This window comes from Crinia signifera, chromosome 3 (assembly GCF_055691185.1).
Source record: "Crinia signifera chromosome 3, ASM5569118v1, whole genome shotgun sequence".
Taxonomy (NCBI): Eukaryota; Metazoa; Chordata; class Amphibia; order Anura; family Myobatrachidae; genus Crinia; species Crinia signifera.
Genome location: NC_139219.1, coordinates 269,038,356 through 269,064,418, shown reverse-complemented (window position 1 = coordinate 269,064,418; position 26,063 = coordinate 269,038,356). Strand labels below are relative to the sequence as shown.

General features: G+C 44.7%; 1 protein-coding gene across 1 annotated transcript in view; it reads left to right on the top strand.

Annotated features, from left to right (window-relative positions):
• Positions 1 to 20,255, top strand: part of HPS3 (HPS3 biogenesis of lysosomal organelles complex 2 subunit 1) — a 36,361-nt gene extending 16,106 nt beyond the window's left edge. The window contains exons 8-18 of the mRNA XM_083178032.1: positions 425 to 579; positions 990 to 1,098; positions 2,644 to 2,825; positions 4,365 to 4,539; positions 4,875 to 5,105; positions 12,450 to 12,635; positions 14,327 to 14,515; positions 14,676 to 14,780; positions 15,187 to 15,393; positions 16,759 to 16,849; positions 20,086 to 20,255. Of these exons, the coding sequence (XP_083034158.1) occupies positions 425 to 579; positions 990 to 1,098; positions 2,644 to 2,825; positions 4,365 to 4,539; positions 4,875 to 5,105; positions 12,450 to 12,635; positions 14,327 to 14,515; positions 14,676 to 14,780; positions 15,187 to 15,393; positions 16,759 to 16,849; positions 20,086 to 20,219 (1,764 nt within the window). The 3' untranslated portion in view covers positions 20,220 to 20,255. The remainder of the gene's footprint in view (positions 1 to 424; positions 580 to 989; positions 1,099 to 2,643; positions 2,826 to 4,364; positions 4,540 to 4,874; positions 5,106 to 12,449; positions 12,636 to 14,326; positions 14,516 to 14,675; positions 14,781 to 15,186; positions 15,394 to 16,758; positions 16,850 to 20,085) is intronic.
• The last annotated feature ends 5,808 nt before the right edge of the window (positions 20,256 to 26,063 follow it).

Below are 26,063 nucleotides of genomic sequence, written 5' to 3'. Positions count from 1 at the left end.
GTGTGTGTGTGTGTGTGTGTGTGTGTGTTTGTGTGTGTGTGTGTACACACAGAGAAAGTGTACAGATAAGGAGCTGATCTAGAATGAGTGATTGTTTGCCATCTTTATGTTTTTTTTTGTTAATCTATCAATCATATATAAATAGATGTAATACACTAGAAGTTGGATCAGTGATGGTAGCCAGTAATATTATTTATCGAAACATAGGCAGATACTTTGTATAGGGATTACAAGACTGTTAACCATGTGTTCATTTCATTTACAGTACTAATCAGATGGATGACAGAACATTTAATACTAAACTCTAAACCACTGTATTCCCTCCCGAAGTGCGCCTTTGTGTAGGCTTCTTTTTTATTTCAGAAGATTCTACAAATGTTAGAGATCCGCAAATTGTTTAGCATTGACTTCTCTCTTTTGCCAGACTTGCCCACCTGTGTCCCTTGATGTCTGCACACTGAGAATGCAGTTGTTTATAGGACTCAAAGCTATCCAGCACTTTAACAACTACATAATCATCTTGACAAAAGCAGATATTGAATGTATGACGGAGAAAGGAAAAAATGACAAAAGATCATCGTAAGTTTTTCACTTTCACTTTTTGGCTTGGGGGAGATGGGGTTGTGGTTTGGCATTGGGGTAAAATACTTACTGGAATGCGGTGTGTGCTGGAACTGCTGCTCGCATGACAATCACGACTTACCTGCTACCACAGGTACCATGTGAGTGACCGCTGGTCCACCAGGGATGTAAGGAAATGTTATAATGTCCACATGGCCTCCTTGTAGATGTGATGTATAACCGTATGGTCATGATCAACATTCTAAGCATTTCAACATTTTAACCATGTCAAAATTATCATGTCGACTTGATCAATGTAGACCTAACATGCCACACCTATTTCCTAGAGTCGATATATGCAGTGTTTTACTTTTATTTCTATTTTGCTGATCCTCCCCCCCCCCCCCCCCCCCTTTCTTTTCTTGTAGTATAAGAAAGTTGGGCAGTGTAAAGAACAAAGCCGCAGCTGAGACAGAATCTAGCTGGAATCTCTACATTGTGAGCACTACACCTGCTGTCCAGCTCTACAAAGAAATGGTACTCCCCTTTACTACGACGTATATTATACTAAATATACACCGAAGTGCTTTGACATAAAGAAGTAATATATTTTACTATATTTGCTGTGTCATTTAGTGCCAACAACAACATACCTAGCAGTGCCTGCAAGTATTCTTTTCATTTTAATGGGCAGTCCATTTAAAAATAACTTACAGCCACATGGGCTTGCTCTGAGAATAAGCTGGATACAAAGGCAGGTATTCAATGCAGCCGGCAAGGGGGTTAAACAGCAAGGATTGCAGAAAACCAGCGATCCTCGCTGTTTAACCCCCGCGCCGGCCGCTCGCTCTATTCAACGTTCTGGGGAAATCCTCGCCGTCACAGTACGGTGAGAATTCCCCAAAACAGCGAGACCCGCAGCTAATGCAGAAAACTCGCTGTATTTAGCTGTGGGTCTCGCTGCTTCTGGAGCCGCATACGCCAATTCCCCCTCGCTCAAATAATGGAGTGAGGGGAAATTGACGTATGAGGGGGCTTCGTTGAATACTGACAGGGTGAGTGGTGACAGCGAGCAGGAAGCTCTGCTCGCTGTTGCCGCTCGCCCACAGCATTGAATACCTGCCATTGAGGTAATCTGAGGTCTGCCAGAACCAAATAATGAAACCATTAACTGTGTTAAAAGAACATTTCTGTACTTTCGTTGTAATAACATTTATTATGAATTTTAAAATCTACACTAGAGGTATTTTTTTTTTTTTTAATAGTGCGAACATTCTAGTTTTTAGTAAAACGTTTTTAGTGCCAGCCTGTAAATTGCTGTACTAGGCTGTGTTTGGCTTGAGAAAATGACGCCGATCAGCGTATAGCTGCAATTCCGTTCACAACTTACTCAGCATCTAATGATTTTTGCAGTGTGCGCAGTCTGTGCATAGCCCAGGACTGGGCAGCTGTGACAGAAACAGGCTGATCGGGGCCTGAGCTGACATCACACGACTGCCTTTCAAATGCCTGGGCACACCTGCGTTTTCCCTTACACTCCCAGAAAACAGCCGGTTACCACCCCCAAATGCCAGCTTTCTGTCAATCAACTTGTCTATGGCCAGCAATAAAAAAAAGTAGCAGGATTTTATAGCAGGACAGCCTCACGTATGCATACTACAATCTGTACGCATGTCGTTTGATTAGCACCCAGCCTGCAAATTTGCAGCCGTGCGATCAGGTCTGAATAACCCCCAAAGCTTTTGAAAATGATGGCAGACCCTTGAAAGCCATTCCAGAATTACCATGTGGTTTATTATAGTGGGGTTTCGCCACCTTCTGAGTAGACTTTTTCTAAAATCTCATGTGCAGATTTTTTGCAGTTCTGTATTTCTGTCCAGTGATCCAGTGAATTCCTATACTCTTATATACAGTTTCAAAGTAATATTTAACAATCTAGATATTGGTGTAGTCTGAAATGGTTCTATATTTCTGCGAAATGAATTATTAAACAACGCTACATAAAAAGCTACATAAAAATTGCAGCGCCTCTATGATGGCTTACCCCAATGTGGTCACAAGCCTTTCTACTCTTGTCACTAGGTAGAGTATAGCCGGATATACGAGACTATGAAAACACATGGCACCATTCACCTTCTAAGCGAAGCTCACCTGCTGCTAAAGGCAGCTTTAATGGACCCAGACTTGGCGGACTCTGCGGAGAAAGAGGAACTAGTGTCAGCGTTCAGAGAGAGCTGTGCACACTTAGGCGACTGTTTCAGCAGGTACGTGTTTCAGCACATCAATATGAGCTCCACCAGCTATGAATAAGCGAGGATGCAAAAGAAACACCTCTAGAATGATTATGGATTTGTAGCTAGGGAAAATACAAGCGGCTTATGTACAGCGATGTGTTAAAAGCTCCATACACACGGACCCTTATTCAGATCTGATCGCAGTACAAATTTGTTCTCAAAATGGGCAAAACCATGTGCACTGCAGGTGGGGCAGATGTAACATGTATAGGGAGAGTTAGATTTGGGTGAGTTATTTTGTTCCTGTACAGGGTAAATACCGGCTGCATTATTTTTACACTGCAATTTAGATTTCTGTTTCATTACACCCCACCCAAATTTAACTCTCTGCACATGTTACATCTGCCCCACCTGCAGTGCACATGGTTTTGCCCAGTTTGAGACCATTTTTTTTACTGCGATCAGATCTGAATAAGGGCCATGATCATTCCATCAGTCACGGCATATTAGTAGACTCTGCACGACCCTGCTTTCCTCTGATCCAGCAGAGAATTTTTGGGTTGAGAGATGACAAACACGAATAGGCATTAATGCTCCCCGTATCTCATGAATACAGAGGCACAATTGCAGGACAGTAGTGCATGACCGCTATCCTTCTCACTTTAAGGGGTTCATATACATTTTGTTTATTCCTATAAAGGGTCATATCCCTCTTCTCCAGTGACAGAAATTTTCCATGGAAAGTCTGTATGGTTGGCGGTGTGGTGCGGTGCATACTGGAAGGTCATAGTTGACATGGGACTTTTGTCATTTTGTTACCTCAGAGAAGAGGGAAATAACTGAAGAATTATTGCTGGAATTCTTATAAAGCCTCATGGTTGTCATCAATGAAAAAAAAATAAAGACTGCTGCATGGTCTTACCCCACCTAGTCCTTCAAGCATGTGTGACTCCACCCAAGCCTAACATTTGATGAGCAGCAGAATCAGTGACTAGCTTGGCAGTACCTGCTGGAGACCAAATTGGACAGGGTTTGACTGATTCCTTTAGGACATGACCGTGTCCTGTTCATACATTTGAACCATGTGTGGTTTCTGTGAGCATTTATAAACATGCCTTATTCGGATCCAGTGGATTTAATCTGGTTTGGATTGGGCATTGCAGTCTGTTCAGATCCAACATGATTTGGGCCAGTTGTACTGTTACCACATGTGTGGCCAGCTAGCTTTTACGCCCTCATGGCATCTTGTATTTGTACTGCAGTTCTGAGTTGGATGTATGTAGGAAGTCATTTATGGGGATTTGTATACTTTTGTGTTGCCTTCCTGTTTTTTGCATTTTTCTGAACAATAATTCTTTGCGCACAAATCTTAGAAAGATGAAGATTGCTATCATGTTCCAGTATGTGACAACCCACATTCTGCTAGAGGTTCTAGTGACTTAGATTATAAATCGTCTTCTCCAGAAGTGCAGATACCTGACATACAATTATTTTGGATGTATCCAGTCTGCCTTACTGACCGTACTAGAGTTGACTTGTAGAGTTGACTTGTTCTTTCATGGTGTTTAGGATGGACACAAAGAATTCCCATTTGGCACTCCCTTACTACAAGATGTCGTGCCTGTCTGTATCTGACATTGTAGACCGTGTACTGTGCAAAGATCGAACACAGGACTATGGGAAAGGCTTCATGTTTTACTTGAAACATATACTTTTTGAAGAACTGGACGAACAACTGAGTGAAGTATAAATGATTGTTTTGTTACCGTGTAACATGTGCCTATAGCAGTAGTGACCCATTAATATCGGAATTATAAATTCTATTTCTATGAATGAATGTTTTTAAACTTTTTTTTTTAATTATTGGATCAATTTATATTTTGTGTTCAATGGCACATTAATGGGAGTGATCAAATCACATATAATGTTAACCTTGTTCTATATAAAATGTACAAGCATTAAATAGCATACAGTATAACAGTATTGCTGATGGCCGGCATTAAGAATTACATAATGACTTTTGTATGTTCTAATCCAAGCGTGATGATTGGTAATAATCATATTTGTTTGTTTTCCAAGGACATGGCCATGAAAGTGATGGAGATCTTTAGTGCCACAGAACCAAGCCAGCTGCCTCATGTATTATGCAGTCCCTGTATGACTAATGCTAGCCCCACAAAGTCTATGGAGTTTTTGGAAAGGTTAGAAAATTCGGGCCCCTCGGCCCTCCTTTCTCTTACAAAGGCATCCATGGCCCTGAGAATGCAAGACCTCCAGGCCTACGAGGCAGCAATGCTGCGCCATTCTGAGGTGAGACATCATGTGTGCTATAGCAGCACTTCAGTTTTAGGTGGAGGTGTATCAACCCTCCAGGCCTACGAGGCAGCAATGCTGCGCCATTCTGAGGTGAGACATCATGTGTGCTAGAGCAGCACTTCAGTTTTAGGTGGAGGTGTATCAACCCTCCAGGCCTACGAGGCAGCAATGCTGCGCCATTCTGAGGTGAGACATCATGTGTGCTATAGCAGCACTTCAGTTTCAGGTGGAGGTGTATCAAACCCTGGAGAGAGAGAAAGAGGAAAAGTAGCCCACCGCGACCAATCACCCATCATTTCTCTTTCAATGGTCCTGGTGACACAGCTCAACACTGGGATGTAGGAGGGTCCGAAGGAGCCAGGCACCTATCCTAAAGTTTTAGAGGGTAGGCTCCTCCCCTACTGCATCCCTGGACTCTTCAGTTCGTGTTAGGTGCCCACTGGAGTGGGTGCTATTCTAAAGGGCTGCAGGAGCAGCCGAAGAATTAGAGTAGTTAGGGGATTTTTATTATTTTATTAACTTTTACCCTAGCTAGGTAGGCACAGTGTGAGGATTCTCATAGTGAATCCTCACACTGCTTGCGCAGCAGGAGCTGACAGAAGCGCGTCCTGTCAGCTCACTGTGCACAGGGGAGACGCTGTCTGGTCTCCCTGTGCAGCGCTTATAGCCTTTTCTAAAAGGCTGCCTGGGCTCCGGAGTACCCTGAAACCGGCTCCACGCTTAGGTGGGGATCATGGGGGACAGGCGCTCCGTGATGGCGGCGGCCATTTTATGCGGAGCTTACACGCTGAGCTCCTAGATGAGAGGACAGCAGCGTTGTGACAGGCATGTTCCAAGTGATCCCCATTTGAGGGGGAGACACTGGAACTAGGAAATCCTACCTAAGGAGCGGCTTGCTGGGGGTGGTTGGCGCCAAAAGGTCACGGACCCCGCAGCAGCAGGGACCTGTGGTCTCTTCCTTCACTCTGACTTTGGCGCCTTTCAGAACGCTTGCAGCGGAGCTGAGCTGGCTTACTGATCCTGGCAGAGTGACTTGGATTTCCTGGGCATCGCTTCCCCGCAGTTGAAACCAACAGACAGATAAGTGATTGGGTGCATTGCCTCTGTATAAACGCTTGTACATTGTTTGCACTGTGTATACTGATAGATATACTTTTATCACTTGCGTCATGTCTGAGCATCAGGCTGTGGTTTTGGGGGAGGGAGCCCTTAATGCACTGAGCGCGTGCAATGTTTGCACACAAAAATTTGTCCCTGAGCAGATGGCCAAGGGGGGCTTATGTATTACTTGCGCTGATGTGAGACCCATGGGCAGTGATCCCCATAGGGCAGAGCATATGGAACCTGCGTGGGCCAGGGCCCTAGGCAGGTCAGTAAACGCTTTGGTGCAGCTTTTGGACAGGCAGAGTGATGGGCTGGTAGAATCACAGAGACCTATGCCATCATCTCAGCAGTCGTCTGGCTCCTTGCCTCTTACCCAGGCAGATCCTGCACTTATCCAGGTGATGCAGGATACTGCAAAAGGGATTAACAGGTTCAGTGAAATGCTGGACAAAATGGATGATGTGGCAGGGACCCCTAGAAGGTCTTATGCCTTAACTACTGTGGTAGATGAAGAGGAAGGAGAGTATACTGACATCCCCTGGGATCAGGGTGATGATTTGGAAGAGAACTCTGCTGCTGGTATAGAGGATCTCATTATAGCTGTGAAGCAGGCTTTAAAGCTGACTGTGGAGGATAAGACTCCTGTTAAAGGTGTTTTTAAGCGACAGCGGAAGGAGGCTGTTACTTTTCCTTCAGATGAGGGGTTACAGGAATTGTTAGAAGGGGCTTGGAAAACTCCTGATAAGAGGCTTCAGATGCCTAAGCGATTCCTTAGTCTGTACCCCATGCCAGAGTCTCATGCGGAGCTCTGGGAAAAGGTCCCAGTTGTGGACGCTTCAGTGGCACGTTTGTCCAAGGCTACTGTATTACCAGTACAGGGCGGTGCAGCTTTTAAAGATTCTGTGGATAAAAAGCTGGAGGGAAACCTCAAGGCTATCTTTGAAGGGGTGGGGTTTACCTTACGACCCCTTATTGCTTCAGCCTGGGTTTCTAAGGCCATGATAGAGTGGGCTGGTGAATTATGCACCATGCTGCAGGCTGACCCGGGTGCATTACTGCTGGCAGAAAAGATTAAGGCAGCAGCAGAATATGCAGTTGAAGCAGAGGAGGAAGCTATTAAAATGGCAACCAGAGTGTCCACAGTCTCCATTAATGCCAGGAGAGTGCTTTGGCTAAAAGCCTGGGAAGCAGACAATGAGTCCAAGAAGGCTCTGGAAACATTAGCCTTCAAAGGAAAGGTACTCTTTGGTACCGAATTAGAGGAGATTATAAAACAGGCCACAGGCGGCAAAAGTACATTCCTGCCGGCCTCCTCAGCAAAGCAGACGTCCAGATTTTCTGCTTTTAAGCCGTCCTTTCGGCCCTCCCCTAGAGGTGGTGCGTCCTTTCGAGGACAGTCTTTCAGGGGAAGGTTTCAGCCCTCTAGAGGCAAGACACAAAAGTCAAAATTTGGCTCTTTTCACAAGAAGCCTGCCAATAAAGGAGAGGATAAACCCTCTGCATGACTGTCAGGGGCTTTGCCCGACAGTGACAAAAGTGGGCGGGCGTCTCACGCTCTTCAGGGACGCTTGGGCTTCTCTAGACCAGGATGCCTGGGTGCTAGACATCATAACACAGGGTTACAAAATCCCTTTCAGAGGGCCACCTCCGAAGAGGTTCATTCCCACATCCTTACCTAAGGAGGCACGGCTGCGTACAGCTCTTGTGAGAGCAGCGCACTCCCTTTTGGAAAAAGGGGTGGTGACACTAGTCCCCAAGACAGAGTGGAAGAAAGGCTTTTACTCCACGCTGTTCCTGGTGCCCAAACCAGACGGGTCTTTCAGACCAATACTAAATTTGAAGTCTCTAAATGTTCATTTATGGGTAGACCATTTCAAAATGGAGTCTCTACGGTCAGTACTCCTGAGTCTGGACCAGGGAGAATTTTTGGCGTCCATGGATGTCCAGGACGCATATTTGCACGTTCCTATACACCCGGAACATCAGACCTTGTTGAGGTTTGCCATAGGAGACCTGCATTTACAATTCCGGGCGTTACCCTTTGGGCTAGCAACCGCGCCAAGGGTATTCACAAAGATAATGTCAGTAATGGCGGCGGTGCTGAGGCTCAGGGGAATCACAGTAATACCCTATTTGGACGATCTCCTGTTCAAAGCAGAGTCAGCAGCCATGCTGCAGAGTCACTTGGCAGAGGCCATCAGTTTTTTGCAGGCTCACGGCTGGATTTTAAATTTGCAAAAATCTCAGTTGGTACCGTCACAAAGGCTCCAATTCTTGGGAGTCATACTGGACACCCATCTTCATCGGGTATTCCTCCCGGAGGTAAAGGCCAGGGATCTGGTCACCCTAGTCCAGGAGATTCTCAGGGCTCAGAGCATTTCAGTATGGAGGTGCCTCAAGCTCCTGGGGAAGATGGTGGCGTCATTCGAGACGCTTCAATTTGCCAGGTTCCACTCTCGGAGGTTCCAATGGAACATTTTGTCAGCTTGGTCAGGAAACACTTTGACCATGAAATCCGAGATGATAGTGCTGTCTTCGGACACCCGAGAATCTTTGAAATGGTGGACAGAAGTAGATTCCCTTCAGTGGGGTCGGTCATTACAGACCTGGGACTGGTTGATAGTAACTACCGACGCCAGTCTCAGGGGCTGGGGGGCAATAGTCCTGGATCTCAGGCTTCAGGGCCTGTGGACGGCAGAGGAATCAGCGTTACCAATCAACATCTTGGAGCTGAGAGCTGTCTGGAAAGTCATTTCCTTGGCGGGAGACAGGTTACAGAACCTCCCTTTGAGGATTCAGACCGACAATGCCACAGCTGTGGCGTATCTGAATCACCAGGGAGGTACACGCAGCAGATTGGCCATGTGGGAGGTATCCAGAATCTTCCTATGGGCGGAACAGAATGTTCCAGCTGTATCGGCTATATTCATCCCAGGAATAGAGAATATAGAAGCCGACTTCCTGAGCAGGGAGGAGCTCAAGGAAGGGGAATGGAGCTTACACCCTCAGGTGTTTCACCAAATCACTTCGATGTGGGGAACTCCGGATGTGGACCTGATGGCATCCAGGATCAACCGTCAAGTGCCCAGGTTCTATGCCAGAACAAGGGATCCACTAGCGGAGGCAGTGGATGCCATGACTATTCACTGGCAGGGAGATCTCCTTTATGCATTCCCACCAGTACCAATGTTACCGATACTTCTGAAGAAAATACAGGGGCAGAAGGTTCCAGTGATCTTAGTGGCCCCAGATTGGCCAAGGAGATCCTGGTACTCGAGGCTTCAGAGGTTGTCTGTGGACTCATGGCGTCTACCTCTGAGACCAGACCTTCTAAGACAAGGCCCTTTCAATCACCTGGATTCAGATCGATTGATTTTGACGGCCTGGCTATTGAAACCACCATTTTGAAAAGAAAAGGGTTTTCTGAGGCAGTAGTACAGACTATGATAAAAGCCAGAAAAGCTGTATCTTCGGCAAATTATTATAGAGTCTGGAAGACTTACATTCGATGGTGTGAGAGAAGAAAGGCTCATACATCTCATTTTAAGCTATCAAGAATGATGGAATTCTTACAAGATGGTTTTTCATCGGGCCTAAGCCTTCAGTCACTGAAGGTGCAGATTTCGGCCTTGTCCATCTATTTCCAGAAAAAGATAGCCATTTTGCCGGAAATTCAAACCTTTTTACAAGGAGTATCCAGGTTGAAACCTCCATACAAGCAACCAGTAGCACCTTGGGATCTATCACTGGTTTTGGAATGCCTTCAAAAGGCACCTTTTGAACCTTTAAGGTCGGCTGACTTTAAGTTTCTTACGTGGAAGCTAGTGTTTTTGTTAGCAGTAGCATCTGCTAAAAGAGTTTCAGAATTGGGAGCTTTGTCATGTAAATCTCCTTTCTTAATTTTTCATGATGACAGGGCTGTTTTAAGAACAGTGCCTCAGTTTTTACCGAAGGTGGTATCTACCTTCCATTTAAATCAGGAGATAGTTCTACCTGTGTTTCAACCCCCAGAGGGTTCTAAGAAAAGGGACAAGTTGAGAACTTTGGATGTTGTGCGTGCCTTACGCATATATGTGGACAGAGTGAAGAGTGTCAGGAAGACTGACACATTGTTGGTATTGTATGACGTACACAAGATTGGTTGGCCTGCATCTAAGCAGACTATTGCTAGGTGGTTGCGGTCTGTGATAGCCTTTGCATACACCAAAGTGGGTAGACCAGTACCGGCCAAAATAAATGCGCATACCACCAGGTCAGTTGCCACCTCTTGGGCGGTTCGACATGGGGCCACAGCTGAGCAGGTTTGCAGAGCTGCCACTTGGTCATCTGTTCACACATTTGCCAAATTCTATAGATTCCATGAGTTCGCGTCGGAGGACGCATCATTCGGGCGAGCAGTGCTGAGAGCTGCAGACCTGAGCGTACCCTCCCAAAGGACCGGCTCTGGAACGTCCCAGTGTTGAGCTGTGTCACCAGGACCATTGAAAGAGAAAAAGGGATTTTTGTAAGAACTTACCGTTCGAATCCCTTTCTCTGATATGGTCCTGGTGACACAGCGATCCCTCCCTTACGCTCAGTAAGTATGCCAGAAGTTTCATGATGTTCATGTTAAAATGGTTAAAAGTTAACAGTTTTCTGTTATAAAATGTGCATATAATATGTGCAGGCGTTTGTACTGAGTTAATGTATTCCAGTGGCTTTGAAAGATGAACTGAAGAGTCCAGGGATGCAGTAGGGGAGGAGCCTACCCTCTAAAACTTTAGGATAGGTGCCTGGCTCCTTCGGACCCTCCTACATCCCAGTGTTGAGCTGTGTCACCAGGACCATATCAGAGAAAGGGATTCGAACGGTAAGTTCTTACAAAAATCCCTTTTTATATAGCTTAGTCTATAAAATAGTAGAAGCTGATTCATTCCTATGGCAAACTTTTCCACTTCTCTACAAAGGTTTGATATATCTCTGCGTAATGAGCTATAAACAACTGCTGAAAGGTAAAATATACTATATCTTAGTAGCAACGTTTTATTAATTACCATTTATTTATTTAGAACATGTTGGTGTTTCAATGATTGCAGATCCCTGGTTTTCATTTGCGCAGTGGCAGATTGTCGTCATGAAATGTGTCAGACATTCCTGTAATTTACATAACAACCTCCACAACGGCATCTCTCTCTGTCCCCCCTCCCCCCCCCCCCCCCCCCCCGGGCGCGGCATATCTGTGTCTCTCGTGACCTTGCTGGACCCCCCCCACCCCCACCCCAGTGGAGCTTCTATCTCTTGTGCCGTTTGTTGCAGGGAGGGGCAAGGATGGGGCATGCCCACCGCATTATGGTGTTCCCATGGGCACGTGGGCGGGCCGATGCCTGCCGGGGCGGGTGGCTGACATCACAGGACATCGCCTCGTCTTTATCCACTTGCTTGCAAATAAAAGTCAGCTTTTACTTCTATTCCTGCAGCGGAGGCATGCGAGGGGATGTGTTATCGTTACACATCCCCTCTCATGATACCGTTGGGGCGGCCTCTCAGGTGCTCGGTTAGCATCGCAGCTTACTGAGCAAACCTGAATCAGGCCCCATATGTGTTATGTATTGTCTATGTGCAAACTTGCAGTAGTGAACACAGGTGCAAATCAGCGGCCATATTGGCTCAGGGTATATAAACCCAACTACACCAGCATTACAAACACCTTTGAAAACACGTCATATGCCAACTCTGGGCAATGCTCTAAGCTCCAGCAACTGAAGTCTGAACCAGTCCTGGACCCGATCTTTTGGTCTGTGGGTGGACCCCATCCTTTGGCCTGTAGACACCCTTTCTAATGCTGCACAAGAGCTGATTCACTATCTACCTCCACACTGTGACAGCGGTTCTAGCAAGAGAGGGGAACGGCACACCGTCAGCCACTGCACGCCTAGAGAGGAACATTTGGGTCCACACTAGCCTATAGATACAAATTTGGGGATCCCCCACCAGGACACTATAACAGACATACGCTATATCTTCAGCTGGACCTTGTCCAACGTGGGTGATTATTTACACTTGCAATTCATGCAGTATGCTATTTATTTGTGATTTTAATGTGCTATAATTGTTTTACTTATCTACACCGGGTTATTAGCGCAGTTACTACCTTTCATTGTGAGCTGTGTTTTCTCTGCAGCATATGGTACTTTGTAGCGGAACAGTCTGTGGCTAAATGTATGAAGTCATGAGCTTCTCTGATTCTTCCTGCAGATGCTGGTGCTGTGTGGTTTTCTGGATGAGCCAAGGCTGGTAATGAGGCGCAGAAATGGAGAGATCATACCAACAGAGATGTCTTTTCATTTCCGGGATACTCAGCCTGGACTTCTCGTAGCCATTGTGGTGTCTCTTCATGAAAACAGTAAAATTAATCTGAAAGAAGCAGAGTTATTCTTTAAGGTGATTTACTTTCCCTCATTTGAATACAGTTCTACTTTTTCTTTCTATGAATTTTTGAATATGATATTGATGGTGTGATGCCCGCTTCTTCCAGACTCACGGCTCAGATAAGTTTGAAGAGTAGAAATAGTAATTTATGTATTTACTTCCCTTCTCTATCTTGAGTACCTATGCTACATTTGCTAAATCTTTGTTTTGGTCTACTCTACTGCAAACAACTTGTCTGGTTTATTTATTTGATTTAGCAATACCCTTTTCTCATTGCCAAATAACCTGGGTTCTTGCCAGCTTGACCCGGGTCAAAGTGCAGTTTGAAAGGGTCTGACCCAGGTTATTCAACCTGACAGTCTGTAAAAGGTGCTGATTGGCTGTTTCTGTGTCTCCCTTGATGATGTTTGCTGCCAAAGATCTGGACACACAGGGAGCGCACTGCAGGCATCCAGAGGAGCAGCATTTTATAAGTACAGCAGTGTGACAGTTAATTGCCATGGCTAATTGGAGTGATGAGGTGAGGGAGCTGTTAAGGATCATGTGGGAAGCTGAGATATGCAGACAAATTGCAAGCACTGGAAAAAAGCACTTGTAAGGAAAAAAATGGTTATGAGCTATGTGTAAGTCCATGGGGCTGTGCTTTCCCTACCTCTAAACACACAGAGCGTGTGGAAGCAAAGCCGCTCGTCTTGTACGCTGCCCGGTCCTTGTTGGTGACGTCACGCAGTCCAGCGGCACCAAGGAGTTACTTCTGGAGTGCAACTGGGAGAGGCTCCTCCTCCCCAATACCCATTCTGTCCCAGGCCAGTCAGTTCTTTCCTTGGTGCCTCAGGAAAAGGGGACAATTTTAGGAGCATGGCACTTTAGCCCTGATTTAAACTTAATTTTTAATCTATTTATCGATTTGCCTTATGGATCACCAGTTGGTGGTACGATGGGGTTGTCCCAAAATCAGCCTGTTTGCCTCACAGCACAACCACAAGCTCCCCCATTACGGAGCACACACAAGAGACCCGGTAGCTTTCCTAATCGACGCTTGGCGGTCCCGTGGCCATTTCACGCGGTGTACCTGTTCTCTCCGATTGCTCTGCTTCAACGAGTACTGCGAGTACTTCGAAAGATACAGGAGGAAAGGGTAACGGCCATTCTATTTGCCCACAACTGGCCGAAACGAGCGTGGTTCGCAGATCTAAAGAATCTGTCCATCACACCCCCATGGCGTCTACCTCTACGGACAGACTTGCCCATACAAGTCCCATGCCTTCACCCAGACCTTCCCCGTCTGAGTTTGATGGCATGGCGGTTGAGCGGTCGGTCTTAAGGGCTAGAGGTTTTTCAGACCGGGTTATTCAAGTGTAGCAAACGTATTTTTCAAGGTGATTAGCGCATCATTTTTCACATTTTTTTGTATCAAGACTATTGGCTTTCTTGTTCACTCAGCTGGTCATTAACCCTTTGAGTACCAACATCTCTGTGAGAGATGTGCAAAATATCCGCTAGAAATGCCAGCGTCCCTCACATATTTTTCTTTATTTATTTATTTATTTGAAGTTCTAGATTTCGACCTACTGTATATAAAGTAAATAGTACAGGTCATTATGATGAACAAACATGTTTGCTTGGCAATTTTCACACTGACTTTGACAATTCACTTGGCACTCACAGGGTTAAATAAGAATTTTCTTTGCTGTTTTTTTTAGGCTTTATGTGAGAAGGCTGATGAAGATGTTCCACAAATACTTGTAGATTTTTGGGAGGCCCGTCTCACCTCCTATCCCCCAGAATCTGTTCTACAAGACATTCTGTTTAAACTTACGTCTCACTATGTGTGTAGGATATGCAAACCGCAGCATGTTTGTGTGAGGTCCTTAAAGTCCCCTGAAGATTTGGTAAGTTCCTCATTACATTTCCTCATCCCCATACTTTTTACCTACCTGAAATATCTGCTTCCATTGTGCCCTCTTTCATTATTTCATATATGAGACATAAGTGATTTTATAAAAAGAAAATAAAACCATATATATACTGATGCAGCCCCTGTGCTTGCAGAGAAATTCCTGCAGCCATTTTGGCGTAATCAGCCCGTGGATAACGAAGATGGTATCTTTAGAATCCATATGCTGCTTCTGCTGTGGAGACTTGATGAAGCTACAGGTACGTTTTATTTAGTTAGGGGGTGGTGAGGGTTTAACTACACACACACTCATTTTAAACCTATGATGTGCTACCGTGCTAATACCTTTAGTGCCATGCAACAACAAAATGCTGGGGCACACTAAACAGTAGGAACACTGGTAGTTGTGAATTTTATTATTGTTCTGACAAATGACACTTTGGGGGGAGATTGAGGTTCACTCGCCAAGCACATTTGGTTTGCTAATAGACAAAACCATGTTCACTGCAGGTGGGGCAGATGTAACATGTGCAGAGGGAGTTAGATTTGGGTGGGGTGTGTACATCAACCGGATATCTATATTGCAGCGTATAAATAAAGCAGCCAGTATTTACCCTGCACAAAAGATCTAACCATATTGTGTGTTGCTGCTTTATGTTTTGGTAGTCCCTTCTCTGTGGACCTTCTTTGGAAATAGCATCATTTCTTCCATTTTTGAACTTCATACCAGAAGATAAAAATTCATTTTTGAGCATCCACATTGTATGTGCAACACGCCTCCTGAATTATGAGAGCTCTATAGAGAAACTTTTGGAACGGTGCCCTGAAGCTGTTACATTGTATGCAAGACATGAACTGAAAGATGGAAGCCAGGTAACTCCTAAATTACACTAAAGGTGCATACACACGGTGCGATTTTGGCTATCGATCTTGACTATATTGTTTCCAACAGCATTAAAGGCAGATTCTGACAAAACAGATTTGACTTTAAAACAAGTCAGATCTGTTTTGTCGGAAAGAGTCGCGGAAGAGAGATTGTGTTTGGGAATTGAAGATTTGTCATAATTTGAGTTTTTAGTAAAAACTGGTCTATTGGTTCTCTCTGATGCCTGTAAAATTGGTCCATACAGAGGACGTGGAACTTCAGCTGAGTTGCTGTGTTTAGCATCCACATTTCCGAAGTGCATGCCTTACACAATTTGGCAAATTTAAAGTGAGAGTGAAAGAGGGTACACACTGTGAGATATGCACTATTTTTCTATTCCACTTTGATTATAGAAGCAAAATAGAATTGAAATTGAATGCACATTGAATGCTTTTAGGAGCATTTGATGCAGATTCAATCCTAATGCGCGTTCACGTTTAGTAGAAATTGAAAAGAGAAATAGTCTTGCCAGGAAAGACTATATGGTATATAGAATCGAAAATTAATTGAATACCAGATTGAATGGAATGGCTTATCGAAATCAAATCGAATTCCACATCTAACCGTATGTATACACCTTGATAGAGGGTACACACGGTAAGATATGCATTATTTTTCTATTTGATTTTGCTTATGGAAGCAAAATTTAATAGAAATGGAATGCTTTTATTAGCATTCGATTCACATTTGATCCCAATGCGCGCTCCCGTGTAGTGTAAATCCATATAGAGAAAAAAAAAAAAAAAGACTTGGCAGGCAAGACTATATAGTGGAAATCTAATAGTAGATAGTGCAAATCTATTGTGTTCACTGCAGCATTCGATTCGATTTCAATCTCCTCCCTGAGGAATCAGGAACACTCTGAGATCGAATTGAAATCGAATAGCAAATTGAATATAATGGACAATAGTGAAAATCCAAAAGGAGTAGAATAAACTTCAGAACAGGCCAAACCTAAGCGCAATCGAATCGAACCATGTGTCCCCAATATTTGGCAGGAAGTACCTACCGTATGCAAATTTACAAGCATGCCCACGTTAATGGATAGCTTGAGGAAAACTGGAATGTGGATCATTCCCACTATAAAGATTTATTAATTTTTTTTTGAGTAGTCAAGAGTTGCAATTTGTTGAATACTAATTACGATGTCCCCTAATCTTGGTAAAAAATCCTTAGTCTTCAGTAAAAAAATTTTTTTATTGTATATGGAATGATGGCTTATTAATGTCTAGCAGAAACTTTTGTTAAAATACAGTATAATCTTGTGGCAGTTTGAGAAAAACGTTTAATAACAAAGTTCTCTTTTGGTGTAGAACCTGTGGTGGAACAAGTTGCTACCTGAACTTTGCAATCGTATTCGAGAAAATGAAAGCACTAATGAAGTATTTATCTCCTCTCTGAAAGGTAGGAGACTTGATTATAGGGTAATTTACAAAGAGGTCTAGGGTCATCTTACCTGTGAAAAGGAAGCGGGAGCATACTGCACACTGCACCTATGCCATCCTGTGGATCATGGGTGCGTATGCAGTGCACGTTCGTGGGCACAGAAGTCATGGTAAACAACCACCATTATTATGGAAAAGATGGGATATATAAACCAATGGCGCAATAAATAATACTTATAATTTCTGTGTATCCAGACTCTTCCTAGTGAGGCGATGGTGATTCTCAGGTAGGTCGGATTTTTCCAGATGGAGGTGTTTGACGTGAAAAAATAAACAAAAAAGCAAAAATTAGATAGGTGTGTCTGTGTCTATTTATTATAAACGCTCAAAGGCGTAGTGTTCATTTATATATGCGGAGATCGTTTCGATGCCCCTTAGGCGTACCAGAACTCACGTGGGTTCAAGATGGTACTCCTCTTGTAAAGGTTTCTTTACTGTGTTGACCAAAGGGGGATGTGACTTCTCTTATCTCTGGCAAGATATCTTTCGCTTTCCTTCAAACATACAAAGATACCTTTACACGTGTATCACTTCTTCCTATTTAGTAAGTGAGGTACGCTGTTTAAGCTCTTTTGTACTTACACAGCCCTCACATCACTTATTGTATGCACATATGATGAGACCATAGATCTCAGACATCTTTCTTTTTCCCGAGTAACCACGGAAACATCGGGATTCATTCACCCATCGGTGACACCAAACCAGTGAGATACCGTACAAGAAAAGAAACCTTTGTACGTTTGAAAACCTCTCGAAACACCGTGAGTAGGGGTACGCTTTCCCTCAAGCATACAAAGACACCTTTACACGTGTATCCCCTCTTCCTATTTAGTAAGTGAGGTACGCTGTTTAAGCTCCTTTGTACTTATACAGCCCTCACATCACTTATTGTATGCACATATGATGAGACCATAGATCTCAGACACCTTTTTCCCGAGTAACCACGGAAACATCGGGATTTATTCACATATCCACTTGGAAAAGTCACATCGAAACGATCTCCGCATATATAAATTAACACTACGCCTTTGAGCGTTTATAATAAATAGACACAGACACACCTATCTAATTTTTGCTTTTTTGTTTATTTTTTCACATCAAACACCTCCATCTGGAAAAATCCGACCTACCTGAGAATCACCATCGCCTCACTAGGAAGAGTCTGGATACACAGAAATTATAAGTATTAATTATTGCGCCATTGGTTTATATATCCCATCTTTTCCAAAATTGTATGTATTGAAGTAAGGGTGTATCTTCAGGGATTGGTAACCTAAGGCAGCATTGCGCCACGTACCATCTATCATTTTTCTGTTTCTCGTACCCACCATTATTAGCTGGTAAGAAGAGCAAGGACTTTTAAAATTAGGTTTATAAAATGAATTTGTTTGTGATGAAACCAGAGTTAAGTCATAAAGCCCCCCTTTAACTACAGTGATCACCAGTGGCGTAACTGGTGATCACTGCCCCCCCCCCCCCCCCCGCCGATAATTTGGCAGTGCTCCGGCTACCCATTCCACTCCGTGCCTTGCCTCTCCCACCCAGCAGCAAGGACCTGCAGAGTTTGTCATTGGTGCAGTCCCGGCTCCCTTCCTGGCTTCTGCTATGAAAAACGGACCATCAGAAAATGTCCGGCCCCATACAGCACACAGTTTCAGAGAATAGTCTGCTATATGGGGGCGGACATTTTATGATGGTCCGAAACCAGGAGGGGAGCCAGGACTGCAGTGAATACAAGTAAATCTGCAGGTCGGTGGCAGCGGCGTTACAATAGCCCCGCAGCCCCCCGAGGCCCGCACTTCCCCGCTACCACGGGGGCTGCGGGGCTAATGTTAAACCATTAGTTATCACACAGATAATGAGATACACAAGACTCCTAGGTGACATCACACGATCATCAAAGTGCTTTTTTAACAACATCTCAAATTTATTATGAAAACCAGTCTCTATGAAAGTCCCAGCAGAGTCCTCAAAACCCATCAGAGTCAGTTACTAGAGTTTAATACAGTTCCTACCATGATCTCAGGAAAACAACTCCACCAAACTCTTCCGGGTCCCGGCTACTCGCCCATTGCACTTCACCAATATGGTGGAGTCCTGGTAACCGTGCCTTTATCATCTACAGCTTATAGGAATATGCCAGTGCCTTCAGAATACTTCTGCTCAGGCTATACTAGCATAACCAGCTCCTGCTACTTCTCACTTTGCTAGTGTTGCCAAACACCAGAGCTTCGACATCTCCTGCAGCATAAAAACGTTTGTTCAAACAAATTGGTTAAATGCGCGAGTTTGTCTGTTGAACGTTTTATTTATTTTTCATTGTAATGTGTTTGGAAACAAATGGTGGATTGCAATTTGCTCCGATCCATTACCAGATGTTCCTTCCAAACACGCCGTCTGCCAGATAATTGCATAGTGTATGCCCAGCTTTTAATATAAAAAGTTAAAAATACCCTGAGGGGTTTATATATCAAGTATTTAAAAGGGTTCAAGAAGTTGCCTATAGCAACTAGTAGGCTTTGAGGATCATTTATCATGTACACCAGGCATTCCCAACCGATTTTAGATGGTTAGGAATGGTTGTATAAAAGGCCTACAGCTGGAATGATATTTAGTAATCAGGATATGCAGTAAGGAGGCGGTTACCCATCTTCTATTTTGTATGTATGCTGCAGCTGACATCATTTAATTCGTTGAGTGCCAACATCTGTGAGAGATATGCAAAATATCTGCTAAAAATGCCAGTCGCTGACATTTATATAAATTCAAATAACAAATGGGTACTTGTTTCCTAGCACGGCCACACCGATTTACATCGGGGTGGTCGTGTCGGAAAAATCGGGTCGATCGCATCGCATGCGATCGACCGATTTTGGACCCGATTTTTTTTTTTTTTTTAATGTAAATCGGGTGTTTGCTTGGCAATTTTTCACACCTATTTTGCCAAATTCACTTGGAACTCAAAGGGTTAAGGAATTGATTCCTGACATCATATATTACAAGTTCTATATAGCTGTATTGTGAGGAGCTTGTTGGATTATAATGCCATAATTGGTGTGCCACAGCATCTGGCTCCAGGTAATGGAATTAATTTCAGGTGGGGGATATATTAGGGGGGGGGGGAATGTAGGTTACCTTTAATGTTAAAGTATTAACCATAAGAAATGTTTTTGTGTGTGTTTGTCTTTGCCTTAGATACTTTGGAGGTGATCGCTGTGGAACTTGACCTTCACGATTTCGTTAATGTGCTGCCTGATGATGGAACTGCAGCATTTTTCTTGCCTTATCTTGTAAACCAAAACAAAGGAAAGCTGCAAGGTGTATTGTGAGATCTGTGGTGTCTAATAAACTACAAACAAACAACCGTTTGACCATATTATTTTTATTTGTTTAGTAGTTGTATAAATAATGAGACACAATGAAATCGGAAAGCATGTGGCTATATTGTTTTAGTGCATTAATGTTCCTGTACGCACTTGCTTGCCCAGTAGTGCAGCAGTATGATAGACAAGCTGCGTACTGCAACATGCACTCCTGTGTCTGCCTTCTCCAAGCAGCAGGATGTTAAGCTAGAATATCTCCATAGGATGCAATAGACAGCTTGGTGGTGGGGGTGATGGCATTTGATTTATGTCTAGTACAGTTATTGGAAAGCTTTTGTACACATTAGACAACGCTGCGAGTGATGCGAGGTCAACTATTTCCCTTAAGGGCCCATACACAGTAGACCAGCGGTTCTCAAACTGTGGGTCCTGACCCTAAAGCTGTTCTCGACCTATTCAGCATGGGGTCGCGAGAAGGTTGGGACCCACTCCATGTTGCTGACCATCAGGCTGATGACTTTTGTAATCACAATAGGTAATTTAAGGAATCTGAAAAATCTGTAGGATTGTCTGTTATTTTAGACTCTCCCCATCATCTTGTGACTCCACAATGCTGCCATGCATGTCCTGTCTGCTGCCTACATATGTGACCCTGTAACTTGCTGGGGGGTCCTGTAATTATTTTCAATGTCTGATGGGGTCCCAGAGCAAAAAAAGTTTGGAGGACCCCTGCACTAGACTATTTTCAGCTGAAAATCACTACTTTTGGGTGTTTTGACCGATTTTGTCAGCTGAAAATCGCCTAGTGTGTATGGGCCACCGATGGCAGACTTGCCATTATGCACGCTCCACGTTGGCTTGTTTTACCAGCATGTCTAGCGATGATGAATGGTTTTTCATCCTTCATTGCTGTGTGTGTACATCGGGCTGAAAGATTAGTCACTTTCAGCCCGGTGGACCGCCCCGCTGCCGCCTCCTGCTCCGTATATTCATGGAGCAGGGAGGAAAAGCAGTTTTCCATGGTCTTCCAGATCTTTTGGTGTTGCTGAGTGGTGCGTTCTTTCTTTCTAAGAATGTTCCAAACAGTTAATTTTGGCAACACCACCTAATGTTTTTGCTATCTCTCTGGGTTGTTTCTTTTATTTATTTTTTCAGCCTAATGATGGCTTGAAGATGGAGAGGAGGAAATGTTACCCCAGTGCTGATCCTGTACACTCTAGTGGAATAGGGGGAATGTGACAGAAACACTGGGGGAAATTTACTAAGATGTGAGTTGTATTTCAAATGAGATGTTGCTATGGGCAACCAATCAGAAACTACTTCTCATTGTTTTAGCACCTTCTGGGAGATAATAGATAGTGTATGATTGGTTGCCCATAGCAACATCCCATGTGAAATACAACTCACATCTTAGCAAATTTCCCTCACTATCCAGACTCATGGTAGATTGACGATCGGTTGACAGGGTCAAAATGTTGACATGGGTATCATTTTTTTTAAATTTGAGCTGACATGTCCCGACAGGCGGTATTTCATCCCCTACCATCCACTACGATGTGAAGAGAGAATATAACAGTGTGCCCGAAGCATGGCGAGCATAGTGAGCCATGCGAGGGGAAGCAGTATGTTGAGATGAACACCAAAAAACCACGAAAATCTCATGTTGACCTTTTGACCATGTTCACCTTTTGACCATGTTCGCCTTATGACTGTAGACCTAGACTTTGTAGATTTAAAATACCATAACCACAGACATATACTGTTTCAGCAGATCATGTAGCACCCTTCGGTGGCTGGCAGATCCCTGCACAGATACTTCTGTCTGAGGTCAGAAGCTCGCTTTTCTGGCAAGCTGCTAGATCCTAATGCCCAGCATCTTTGTAGTTCCAAATGAGCCAGCACAGATTGCACCTTAGGCTCTCACTGAACCCATAAAAGCAGGACATTTGGGCTTCTTGAAGTCTGCTGTCAGAACGCTGGAGCACAAACCCCAAACTAGGACATTCATTATCCTTAGGTATCTAATGGTGCCCACACATGGTGAGATGTGTCCTAGGTGTGATTTGAGCTTATAAAATGTGTGTTATGCAATTTGGACTGTACGCACTGTGCAATTTTGAACAATGCCAGATTTTGACTACACTACAATAGTATGTAGTACAAAATACCTGCATGCTCATACTATTTTGCCTTTCTTTATTGACTATGCAGAGCGCGCATTGCAAGGGAAAATGTGTGTGCGCACCGTTAGACCTCAACCAGAGAGATACACCTCTGGTGAAATCATGGCTCACGTGACTAAATGCGGCAGACCTTATGAAGCTATGCACTCGGTCATATAATTAAATGATAATTTGGAACCCACTGGATGCAAAGGCCAAGCAAGCTTACCCAGTGCTGGTGTGAGGTTTTTCGGCAAACCAGCTTATTGCTCCCAGCATCACCCACACAACAATACCCACTTTCCAGAACCCAAGGTGAAAGTCTAAAGCTGCCCAATTGTAGAGAAGGCCCCCGTGCTATAGTTATACTATACCTGAATGATACTATATGCCTGAATTGTAGTACAGATTTATAGAAACTGGGATATCTACAATGGTTGCAAGGTGTGCGGTACACAAGGGTCTCAGGGGGCCCACACACCCTGGGGTGCCATGTTCCCATGAGCGTATGCTCAGTAGATCCTAGCACAATACCAGCCTACTGCACTGCCAGAGAGGAGGAAGCACAATCAGAGCCTGCACATGGGGTCCCTCCTCTTATAAAGTGTCTCTGGTGCCAGATAGGGGCCCATGTGGACCTGGAGCTGAAACACTATGGGAGGTATTCAATTTCAGGGCGAGCGGCCGGCAAGGGGGTTAAACGGCAGGGAGCGCTGATAACAGAGAGACTTGCGAACTAAACAGCGAGACTTGCGGCTAATGCAGCGAACCCGCTGCATTTAGCCACGGGTTTCGTGGCTTCTGCAGCCGCATACGATGATTCCCCCTCGCTCAAAAAACAGAGAATCCTTGACAAAGGCCGTACGGCCGAAACGCATTGGACTACAGCACCCACAAGCCACCACAATGTCTCCTCCCCCCAAGTGAGTTGAGCGCATCAACGTGGCAGTGATGTGCTTAGGAGCACCGGGTCCCGCAGACCAGCATCCACACCCCGTCAGTGGGGACACCAAACGAACCTATAGTGCACGGGGTACTTATATGTTAGTTGGGCACCCACTATAGTTAGTATGCTCCTACCCCCACTATCCATGTCCGCATGGAGTTGATTTTATATAGTGTGGCGAGCCACCAAGCCTAAAGCGTGGCGAGCCCCACGAGGAGATGTGGAAAACAAAGCAAATAGCTTAGTGGGTGCCCAACTAACATATAAGTACCGTGCACGGTCCCAGGAAAGTCCACAGCAGTTGGCGTGTGAAGTACACTCGCAACACATCTCGCTCCAGGACCAGACCATCCATCGTGCGGCCGGGCACCAGACGGCACCGCACCGCTGAGTGGGGAAAGGGTAAGAGGCAAGGTGTGGGACGCTGCTCCTTGGCTAGCCAACCCCTCCTTTACTACAGCCTGCAGTTCACACTGTGTCCACGTCCCCCAACATCCGTGACATACAACAGTGTAGTGTACAGGCACAGACACACAAACCCAGCTGTAAAGATGTGGTAGAGACATAAGTCCACACAAACGACTTATGGTAAAAAGGGGAATCTGTTGACACCCTCATTCCCACAAGGGCACTCCATAGAAACAGCACATGTGCTCACCAGTTGAGAGACACTCCAGGGACTGACTTTTGAACTTTAATACCACAGAGGATGTGGTATATTAGCCCGACAGTCGGGATTCTGACAGTCATTAGTCAGACGTCGGAATCCCGACTGCACAGCGTGGGGAGCGCAATGAAGCCCCTTGCGGACCCCCACGAGGGAGCAGTCGGGATTCCGACGTCGGAGGAATGACTATCGGAATCCCGACTGTGGGGGAGCCATCCGGCACCCACCACAGATATAGGACCCCCTCCTCACACCCCCCCATCTCATGTGAGCGACAGGATGGCATCCTAACTGTTTGATCTGGGACGTACCCCCACGTACCCATTATCCAAGACTACCCCCTCCTCCATTTCTTCTTAGTTGTATAAATACAATAAACACAAATCCTAAACTACATCTGTGTATCAGTTGTCCTTTGAATACAAACACCCACATAGATCCTAGAAAGTTAATGGTAAGTGACTTTGTGCGCTGACACCCTCCCAGTGAATAACGTGACCGTGAGGTGAAAGAACACCTTATACACCTCTTTATACAAAGTGAAAGTGAGTGTAAATGTAAGACGTTTACTCTCCTTATCTTACGTGTCTTCACCTCATCAGAGGCTCTCCATTAATATAATTATGAAGGAGACATGTAAAACAATAGAAATCCAAAATAGTGCAATATTGTAGGGATAACAAATTTATTCAAAACATTCAATAGGGAAAATTTTCAAAATGCAGGGTAAAAAATCAGATAAAAAGAACACTATAATGTATCTTAATTTATTTAGGATGGAGGTTTACCAGATTGTGGAGATAAAAACGCTAGTTTTCCGGATCAACCAGGCCTTCAGGTGTCTCCAAAGTCCGCAATGCAACGCGTATCGGAACTTCCTTGTTCCTTCCTCAAGCAGATACTCCAGTATTGTGGACTTTGGAGACACCTGAAGGCCTGGTTGATCCGGAAAACCAGCGTTACCTTATGAGAGAAAGATCTTTCTACAGGCGCTTTTATCTCCATAATCTGGTAAACCGATTTTCGGGAGACTCCCAGCCATTGCGGGAGGGTAGGCAACCCTGGCATTAGGTCGAGTTTTTCATGCTTATTTTGTCGACATGGACACCATCTTACCATGCTTCAGGAACGGTGCCTCGGCACACTATTGTATTCTCCCGCCACGCTGTAGTGAATGGTAGGGCATGAAATACCACCTGTCGGCACAAAAACATGCGAAAAACTTGTCAAGTTTCCCATTGTCTACCTAATACATAGCCATGTCGACCTATTTCAGGTGTCAGTCTTCAGTGTTCGACCCAATGCATGTCAACTTAAATAGGGTTGACCTAATGACCGTATATATTATAGTAGGGTAAATGTAATAGGATGTGAGAAGCTGGAAGAGCCGGAGTTCGTCGAAGAATGGTGTATTTTTCAAGCGGCAATCATTAACCGGGCTAGTTTTGCCTTATAAATGATTGCAGCTGTAAAAATATAGGTGTCTTCAGATACACTCCACCAACTCCAGCTTGTCGCATTGTATTAAATTTACCCATATAATTATACCTATACCATGTATCTGTAATATATTACCATACCCTACAACATGACCCATTGCATTCGGTACACAATGCTCTGCTCCTGGACTTCCCTGGTAATGTATGATTGCCAGCACCTGTAGGGAGCTAGGTAATTGACAAGAAGGGTGTTTCAACACAGGTGATGACAATCATACATTACCAGGGACATCCAGGAACTGCACTGTGTACCGAATGCAATGGGTCATGTTGGAGGGTATGGGCTATTTCACACGCTCCTGCCGGGCGGCGAAACCCCACACGGCCAAGAAGCTGTGCTGCACTCAGGAGTTGAGAATGGTGGGGATGGCCACAGCCTGGCAGCCGTCCCTTCCAGGGGTGGAATCTGTCTGCAACCGGGCCGTGGCCATTTGAATGGACACATTTGTGTCATTATTAACTTCTGTGTGCAGCACGGCTTCCTGGCCGTGCGGGGTTTCGCTGTCCGGCAGGAGCCTGAGTGACTGTGTGAAATAGCCCTATGTATTATATGGTTGCCTACCTGACCTTCTCCAT